We start from the raw sequence: 10,000 nt of genomic DNA, 5'->3' as shown, positions 1-10,000 counted from the left end.
GGTACTCACCTGGGAGGGACACGCACATAGTCGAAGTAGACCCTCTGGACGCCCTCCGCCTGCTGCTGGTGCAGCTGGTGTGGCCTTCGAGGTCCTGCACCCCCGCAAGAGGAATCACCGCTCAGTTCGGTTCTTCGATGGCGATGAAGAAAGACGTCCGGTAAGTCCGCGAGCGGCGAGAAGACTTCCGCCGGTTCAGAGGCAGCCAGGAGCTCCTGACGGCGGGCCAGTTCCCGCAGCTGGTCGAACCTCCGGTGATAGGTCGACAAGTTGACGGACTGGTCGAAACTGTCCTCTCGACGGGAGGGGCGGGCCCCGAGGCCGCAGCCACACGAGGGCGAGTCTCGTTCCTCGAAGCTGTAGCTTCGCTCTTCGAAGTTGCTCCTTGAGTACATGTCACTAGCCACACGCAGTCTCACAAAGGGCAAGGCCTGATCAAGACCAAATCATGCTGCGGTAAATCGAAATCGTACCTTCGCATTAAGGTCAAGTTTACACCAAGAGGCGTTTAGCGGTGGCCGGAACCTCTCACCTTTGCCCTTTGTGTACGGGCAGCCGTGGCAAGTGGCCGATGGCCGTTGGGATCGAACCCAAGACCACGTGCTTGGGAAGAAATCACGAAACTAAACGCACTATGACGTCACATGCTCTTCCGTGTGGCCAAAAGAATACGTTGGACAATAGATAAATAAGTAAATAAATAAATAAATTAACAAATAAATAATAAATCATAAATAGAAATGAATAATAAATGATAAATGATATATAATAAACAGCAAATAATGAATGATAATATATTAATAATGAATAATAAATAGCGAGTAATAAACAAGGAGATAGATAAACAAATAAATGAATAGATAGATAAATAAAAATAAGCTATAACAAATAAAAAAGTAAAATTTCATTCAAAATATCTGCACACTCAGGAACAGGTGACATGTTGGCCTCATGAACAGTCATATTTTCTATATTTCTTTACCTATTAGTTGATTCATACATTTCATTTAGATTTTTATCTTATTTCTGTTTTTGTCTAACATATTTCTATTTTCATATATTTCACTTTTCTTTTAGCTAGTGCAGTTTTATCTAGTTAATGAGTTGATTGAACAGCATTGGGGTGCTGATCTCTCTTTCTGTGTGTGTACGTGTGTGTGTGCGTGTGTGTGTGCGTGTGCGTGTGCGTGTGTGTGTGTGCGTATGTGTGTGTGTGTGTGTGTGTGTGTGTGTGTGTGTGTGTGCGTGTGTGTGTGCGTGTGTGTGTGTGTGTGTGCGTGTGTGTGTGTGTGTGTGTGTGTGTGTGTGTGTGTGTGTGTGTGTGTGTGTGTGTGTGTGTGTGTGTGTGTGTGTGTGTGTGTGTGTGTGTGTGTGTGTGTGTGTGTGTGTGTGTGTGTGTGTCCATGTGTATTTACCCAACTGTATCAACCTAATTATGGTATACAGAAAAAGAACAACACACGTGAAAGTCCTGTCTTGTCTCTTACTTTCAAGTGATCATACTTTCGTGTATGTAAGTCCATGTGTGCATTCATGTGTGCATGCGAGTGTGCGTGTGAGCGCGGTACTGGGGGTCGCGATCCCTACCATCAGTCTCCAAAAGCCGCGGGCGCCCCTTCCTGCGGTCTTAGGGGAGTATAGCAACGTACCCTATGAGATTGCCCTCCGGGTTGCGTAATCCCTCAAGGTGCCTTTTTGGATGCACCCAAGAACTGGTTCCGATACCCCCGTGGGGGTATAGAGGCCTTAGTTTAAGAACACCTGCCTTTGACTAACGTGTTTCACCCCCCCCACCTTCCCCCTTCCCCCAAACACCCACCCACCGCTAATTCATCGACCGGAATCTCAATGATAATTAATTTGCCTTCACACACGGCCCACTGGTGTAGTGGTACCGTGCTCGACGGCTAATTCTGTGGTCTAAGTTCGATCCTCACCCAGGGCTGAAACTCGGTATAAGAACCTAAGAAAGAAGGACATTAACTGCACTGCAGCGAGTTGGCAAGGATTTAGTTTCGCGTTCGGGCGTGCGCGTGTGTGTGTAAGGTCACAGCATTACCCATAGATCAGGTCACGCTGGTAAAACGTGTCAACAAGAGCAGGATGTTACGTATGACCTGACCATGGTAACTGTTTCCCGGGCATCTCTATACTGCACCCTTGCCCTAGGTGCTCCGAAAGCCACGGAAAAAGTATATGGTATTGGTCAACCTCTGTCAAACTGGAAGATAGATTTCCAGTTTCAAGGCTGGGGCCAGGCGATTTTATTCGGCTGTAACGACCGGGTTCCTTAGACCAGTGGTTCTCAACCTGTGGTCTATGAGACCCTATTGGGCCACGACGGTGTACAAGTGGGACCCCCAACCGAAAGCCACTAGCAGTTAATGGATGCAAAACGATTAAATTTAGTTTTGAAGTCATCTCCAGAAGGTTAAAGAATAGCAATGCATAAGTACGGGGTATACGTGAGAATAGGTTGAGAACCTCGGCCTTAGACGCTCCTTTGCCAAGAGAGCATCTGGGAATTGTCAAGGTGTCAAAGTATCGTGTGTCGTTCCAATTCAGACGCTGTTTATATATGAATACAATGACGCACGGACACATACACGTGCACATACACATACACATACACATGCGTGCGCGCACACACACACACACACACACACACACACACACACACACACACACACACACACACACACACACACACACACACATACACATGCGCGCGCGCACACACACACATACACACACACACACACACACACACACACACACACACACACACACACGCACGCACGCACGCACGCACGCACACACACACACACACACACACACACACACACACACACACACGCACACACATTTTTCCAAAGCTTTTCTCCGGTTTGATCAAAAGACGACGAGATAATGGGGGAGGAGAGGGAGAAAGAGAAAAAGAGAGATAGAGACAGACAGATAGATAGCGAGATAGATAGATAGATAGATAGGAAGGGAGGGAGGGAGGGAGGGAGGGAGGGAAGGAGGAAGGAAGAGGGAAGGAAAGGGAGGGGAAGAGAAAAAAACGTATAAGATGAATGAGATAAGAGGGAGGAAACGAAGGAGAGGGAGGGAGGAAAGGAGAGAGAGAAGGAGGGAGGGGGAGGGAGGGAAGGAGAGAGGGAAGGAGGGAGGGGGAGGGAGGGAAGGAGGGAGGGGGAGGGAGGGAAGGAGGGAAGGGGACGGAGAGAAGGAGGGAGGGACATGTCTATAAACGGAGAGTCAAGTTGACCCACTTATCTATTCCATATACTCAATTGCAGGGAGGGGGGGATGGTAGGAAACGTCGCAATACTTGCTGCAAATGGGCCATTTGTCATGCAATGGCCATCGTTTGCGGCCGGTATGGCCGTGCTGCCATTGGCCTCCTGTCCGTAACGGCGGACTTCTTCCTTCACCTGAGTGTGGACCACGAGGGTAAGTTGTACTGAGTGGTCACTTGAAGCTAGACAAAGAGAAGAAGAAAAGTCAAGAATCCTGCTTCTTCCACCTAAGTGTGCCTCTGTGCCCAAAAGGACCATAAGGTTAAGTAGCACCAAGTGGTAACTTAAGGTAGACGAACTGAAGAAGAAGTCTTATAGTCATAGGTAAACAGCTCTACACTACACCCAGCTACGATAGCTGATTCTAGGGGTCAAAGGACCTTTGCCTAAGGGTTACTCACAGATGTACATAGACTCTCTCATAACATAGGAAGGAATTATTAACGCTACACTAACATACATACATACATACATATACCAAGGCTTTTTCCCCCTTCCAAGGGAGGTAGCCAAAAAGGGAAAGGCATAAAAACACTCCCACCCATTTCATCCCTAAATACACTCCACACCCCTCCCACCCTCCCTCTCATCTGAGCACCTCCTGGATGACGGGTCATCCCTGCACCCTGCCCACCGCCCTGGGTCAGAAGCAGTGTCGCAAGACACAGCACATCCACAGCAAGGCCGCTTCATTTAATCGGCGACCCCCCCTCTCCGTCCCCCTTTCCATATAAGGCGAGGACGGGGAGAAATCCCTTCGGGCTGCGTCAAAATTTACTCACACATACTACCCCACCAACCCCCCCGCCTATTCCTCCTCATGCAGTCACAACATCATCCATATACAACCATTCTCCACTCACCTCTGTCTTCCGTCCTCTCCCTTCCTTCCTCAACAGACATTCCCCCTCTTCCCCAAAGCCCCCTTCACCCCATCCATCCATCTCATCCTAGGACGTCTCCTCATGTTCACTCCCTCCACATCTGCCTTCCATACCTCTTTTACTAGTCTTTCTTCACTCATTCTTTCCATGTGTCCAAACCATCCTAATATTCTTTTATCAACCCTATCTCCCAAATCCTTTTTCACCCCTGTTCTCCTCCTCACCTCCTCATTTCTCACTCTATCCAGCCTAGTAACCCCCACCATACTTCTCAGACACCTCATCTCAAACACATTCAAACTCCTTCTCTCTTCTTCTCTTATGTTCCACGTTTCTGCCCCATACTCCTCTTCGCATCCATTCCCAAATGTCTATTCCTCATTACACTCTTTAAACCACCAAGGCATTTACTCGCTTCTCTCAATCTACATTCTACCTCCACCTTCACTCCACCTTTTCCTGCTACACTTGCACCCAAGTATCTAAAACTATCCACTTCCTCCAGTCGCTCTCCCTTAATGTTCACTTCCAGTCTACTGCCACTTTCACCCCTTGTACATCTCATCACCTTACTTTTACCCACATTTATCTTTAGCTTTCTTCTATCACATACTCTCCCAAACTCTGCCACCAGCTTCCTCAATCCCTCCTCTGACCCTGCCACAAGCGCAGTGTCGTCCGCAAACAACAGCTGGCTCACCTCCCACTTTTCTCCATTTTCTTTAACCATCTCCAATCCCTGACTCACTACCCCAGCATTCACCTCTCGCACCACCCCATCCATGTATAAGTTGAACAGCCAGGGCGACATAACGCATCCTTGACGAAGCCCCACCTTTACTTAAAACCACTCACTCTCTCCATTTCTAATCCTGACACATGCTCTACTACTCTCATAAAAACTCTTGACAGCTCCCAAAAGCTTTCCTCCTATCCCATAAATCTGCATAACCTCCCACAGTGCCTTTTTGTCTACCCTATCATAAGCCTTTTCCAGATCCATAAAAGCCCAAAAAACATCCTTCCCCTTTCCTATAGCTTTCTCACATATCTGTCTTACCACAAAGATCTGATCTACACAACCTCTACCTGTCCTAAATCCACACTGTTCCTCACCAATTACTCCCTCTGTTCCTCTCCTAATCCTCTCAATTGAGATCCTCCCATAAGCCTTCCCTACTACACTCAACAGGCTAATCCCTCTGAAACTACTACATTCATACATAAGAAGAAGAAAAGACAGTCATAGATATACAACTCTACACTGGATCCAGCTACGTGATCTGGTTCGAAGGGTCGAATACCCATTGCCCAAACGTTTCTCACAGACGTATATACACTCTCAAATCACATAGAAAGTGAACAAATATCCTGCACTCTGACAATTGATCTATCTTCTTAACATTTCCTAGGCTCCAATGTCCTCCCTCCGTTCCCTCGGGTCCTCTTATTTAATCTCATTTATGTGTATCACAACTATGTAGTTGACGAACCTGTAACAAGCACTAATGAAGGCTCCGTTCTCACATGGTGCTGATTTTGTTACAAAGGAAGTCTTAAAGCTAGGCATACATGATAAGTAGAAAATTCAGAATCACAGTATACGATTCTACACTACACCCAGCTACGAGATCTACATAGTGGTTGCTCACAGATGTACATAGATGTACACGTTGTACTAATGAAGGCTCCGTTCTCACATGACGCTGATTTTGTTACAAAGGAAGTCTTAAAGCTAGGCATACATGATAAGTAGAAAATTCAGAATCATAGTATACAATTCTACACTACACCCAGCTACGAGATCTACATAGTAGTTGCTCATAGATGTATATAGACTATCTAATCATATATGGAGTAAGTCTTGGTAGCATGAGAGGTAATCACAGGGAAGGAAACTAGGCAACCCACATAGGCAAACGCGAAAAAAGAAAAATTATTTCCAAGCAGGTCCCTTCTCCGTCTTTGTATACTTTTGGTCCCTTCCCAGTGCACTTCTTCAGGGGGACGTCATTTTCGGGCCATATATCAAAGAAAGGTTAGGGTAGGCTAAGTTAGGTTAGGTGAGGTTAGGGTGAAAAGTAAGGAGAGGAGGGAGGGGGAGGGGAGGGAAGGGGAAGGGGGAAGGCGAGGGGGAGGGGGCTAAATCCTTAGCCCCCCCCCATCGTCTTACAAGATTTAAAAAAAAAGTAGAAAAAAAGATAAAGATGGGAAAGTGGGTTGGGTTAGGAAGGGGAAGGAAGGGGAGGAGGAGGAGGAGGAGAGGGAGGGGGGGGAAGAGGTGGGAGTCCTTGGGGGGGGGGAGACGGGTAACTGCAGGAAGTTACGGGGTCGTGCGGCGTGCAAAACAGTCGTTCACTGCAGACCGTACCTTCCCCCCCCCTTCCCCCCTCCTCCTCTCCCCCCCTCCCTCTCTCCCCCCCTCCCCCTCTCCCCCCCTCCCCACTCCTCCAACTCCACGACTTGACCCGGAAAAAGAACGGAGGAGGAATCAAGAAGAGTTCTGATTATCTATTGTAATAGTAATGATAAAAGTAATATAAGTAGTACCAGTAGTAATTGTAATATTAACAGTAGCAACAACAGTAGTACTAATAGTAGTAGTAGCAGTGGTGGTGGTAGTAGTAGTAGTAGTAGTAGTAGTAGTAGTAGTAGTAGTAGTAGTAGTAGTAGTAGTAGTAGTAGTGGTAGTAGTAGTAGTAGTAGTAGTAGTAGTAGTAGAAGTAGAAGTAGAGGTAGTAGTAGTAGCAGTGGCAGTGATAATGATAAAAACTAGATATGAATACAATAACGACGAAATACAATAAAATAGAATAAAATGAACAAATAAAAATACAGATATTTAGATTAAAACGAAATGGAAAATTCGTTTAGCGGCACCCCCCCCCCAAAAAAAAAAAAAAAAAAAAAAAAAAAAAAAATCCAAGCCTTTGGCCCCGGCACCCGCCAATAAGCGTAACGGATTTTTTTTTTTTTTTTTTTTTTTTTGGGGGGGGGTGAAGAAAAATCCTCCGAAGTAAATCCGAATTTAAATTTTTGCTCTCGACCGGAGGGAAGGTTTGTTTATGGGGCAGCGCCCCCTATTCCTGCGTCAGTTCCAGGTACAGGGCGCGAGAGGGGAGGAGGGGGAGAGGGGGAGGGGAGAGGGGATAGGGGGAAGGGGGAGGGGAGAGGGCTACGATTGAGAAGGGGAGGAGAGAAGGGGAGGGGAGAGGGGGAAGGGAAGGGGAGAAGGGGAGGGGGAGAGAGGAGGGGAGAGGGGAGGCGGAGGGAGAGGGGGAGAGAGGGGAGGGGTGTTGAAATAAAAGGGAGAGAGAGAAGAGCAACGTCGAAGGAAGGGAGAATGACATGACGTCTGGCAAGACGTCTGAGAAGGAAGGAAAATAAGAGGAGGAAAAACAAGAAGAGAGAGGGAGGGAGTCAGTAGTAGGAGGAGGAGGAGGAGGAGGAGGAAGAGGAGGAAGAGCAAATAAGTCAGGAGGAGGAACTGAGGGGAGAAGAGGGGCAAGTGGAGGAGGAAGGAGGAAGGAGGAGGAAGGAGGAGGAAGGAGGAGGAAGGAGGAAGGAGGAGGAAGGAGGAGGAAGGAGGAGGAGGAGGAGGAGGAGAAGGAGGGGGAGGAGGAAATGAAACAGGTGGAGGAAGCGAGGAAAGATGGTCCCCTGCGTGCAAAAAGATCATGTCTAACTTTTTTTTAAGATATCAGACCTAGTGGGCGTGCACTTCCTCACTCACGCCCCCGCAGTCTGTGTGGGCGTGAGTGTGGGTGCTCACGCGTGATCATATGTGTGATCCACCACGGTCTCAGATCACGTGCAGGACCAGTGATCGACGGCTAAAACCCTCCCGAATGAGGTGTTCACAGCTGGTATGGCCCAATCTATAGGTAACGTTTTCACTCTACTTAAACAACACACACACACACACACACACACACACACACACACACACACACACACACACACACACACACACGCATACACACACGCACACCATCTTCTCGCTCAAGGGAGAGAGTAACGGCTAAGTCAGAAGATTTCATTAAGCTTAGACCCTGAACCGGTTTGCAGTAAGGGCTCAGTCTGGGTAAATCACCTGAGGTGTACTTCCGGGAAACGCCACTCAGTTCCTGTGATATATATATATATATATATATATATATATATGTATATATATATATATATATATATATATATATATATAATATATATATATTGTGTGTGTGAGAGAGAGAGAGAGAGAGAAAGGTGTTGTGTCCTCATTCCCTTCATCATTATGAATTAATATTATTTTATTGTGGCTAGAGACGGGCGATTCGATGGCGCCCTGGACCCCAACGGCGTGAAGAGGAGGGTCGCGATCCACACAGACCGCTTCAGACCGGGGACCGCCTCCTCAGATGTATAGAATCGCCTGCCCACCAGAATAAGCACATCAAGGAGGAGATTACGCCATGAGGCGCTAAGCTGCTTTGAAACCCTGATCTTTGGGGAACCCTGTAACTTAACCTAACACTACATCAAAGGAATAACATCTCTGTCTTTCTTTCTATCACTCTACCTCTCTCTCCCTCTCCCTCCTTTTCTCTCCCTCTCCCTCCCTCTTTCTCTCTTTCCCTCTCTCTCTCTCTTTCTCTCTCTCTCTCTCTCTCTCTCTCTCTCTCTCTCTCTCTCTCTCTCTCTCTCTCTATGTTCATTTTAGTCCCACTATAGAGTACCAACTGCATTTAATATCCTAGGGATTTTAGTGACTTTAGAGTCGCACAGAGTTCGCTTATAATTGAAGAATAACATAAATCAAACAAATAAATAAGCAAATAAAATAAAAAATTGATTAATTAATCAATTCATCAATGTGTGAAAAGACACTGATGATTCTCCCCATTTGTGCGGTCGCCTTCAAAAATTTCCTTTCTCTTGGGGTCCGTTTCTGTTTGGACGCTACTGAACTAATACTCCCTTCACCATCTCCTTGACACCGGCTAAAAGAAAATAATAAATAAAAGGGATTGGAAAGGGAGAATGTCAACAAGACCGAGAAGCACCAGCAAACTTCTTCCCCCCCACCCCCCACCCCCTATGTGGGGGGAGGAGGGGGGGGGAGACACCAAAGACTCCGAGGACGGCATAAATCAGACGCAAGGCCGTTAAACCCGGTTTAGGACATTTGCGGACCGGATTGGATTGTGAAGAATGAACTCTGTCAACCTCCTTACAGGCTTCAAAAGAGCCCAATAGTTGGTCGAAGCCCGTGTTATCATTGACCCGGTTCATTTGCAACCAAAAACTATCTTTACTACAGTTGGGTTTGAACACAAGAACATAAGGATGGGGGAGCCTACAAGAGACTATGAGGCCTACACTGAGCAGTTCCATGTCCCTTGCCACCTGTTCTCCCTATCCATAATGTTATATAACCATCTCTTAAAACATCTAATTGTTTCAACGCCCAGTCCTTGGTCATTAATTAAGTCTAATTCATCCGTTAACCCCTGCTGGTAAACCAAACCTTGCTTATTTCCTTCTTAAATCTATTTTTTTTTCCAATTCAAATCCGTTACTACGAGTCCTACCCTGCTGCCTGAATATGATGACCTTGCCTGGTTTGCTGGATATAAAATGAACGTATACGGGGACAGAGGGGTGGGGGGTCAACGATTAAGTGAATCGGCCTTGCTGTCAATGTGCTGTGTCTTGCTGCATTGCTTCTGACCCAGGACAATGGGCGGGATAAAGGGATGACCCGTCATCCACGAGGAGATAAGAGGAGAAGGGGGAGAGGAAAGGGTGGTGGAGACACTTGGCTACCTCCCTTAT

At 47.0% G+C, this 10,000-nt stretch overlaps 1 protein-coding gene across 13 annotated transcripts in view; it reads right to left on the bottom strand.

The window, feature by feature from the left end:
- The window catches only part of LOC143033881 (uncharacterized), a 512,083-nt gene that overhangs the window by 350,269 nt on the left and 151,814 nt on the right, over window positions 1-10,000 (bottom strand). For 3 of the 13 annotated variants that reach the window (XR_012967201.1, XR_012967200.1, XM_076199494.1), the window contains one exon: window positions 10-603. The exons of 1 other annotated variant lie outside the window; for it this stretch is intronic. Coding sequence is in view for 10 of the 12 variants with exons in the window: in XM_076199494.1 (XP_076055609.1) it covers window positions 10-395 (386 nt within the window). In the remaining 2 variants the exon portion in view is untranslated. Of the gene's footprint in view, window positions 1-9; window positions 604-10,000 lie in introns of those variants that run through there. 9 more of the 13 variants (XM_076199487.1, XM_076199493.1, XM_076199490.1 and 6 more) reach the window with 6 other exon arrangements.

Source organism: Oratosquilla oratoria, chromosome 16, assembly GCF_046742065.1.
Source record: "Oratosquilla oratoria isolate Oo_2021 chromosome 16, ASM4674206v1, whole genome shotgun sequence".
Lineage (NCBI taxonomy): Eukaryota > Metazoa > Arthropoda > Malacostraca > Stomatopoda > Squillidae > Oratosquilla > Oratosquilla oratoria.
This window is presented reverse-complemented; position numbering and strand designations above follow the sequence as displayed.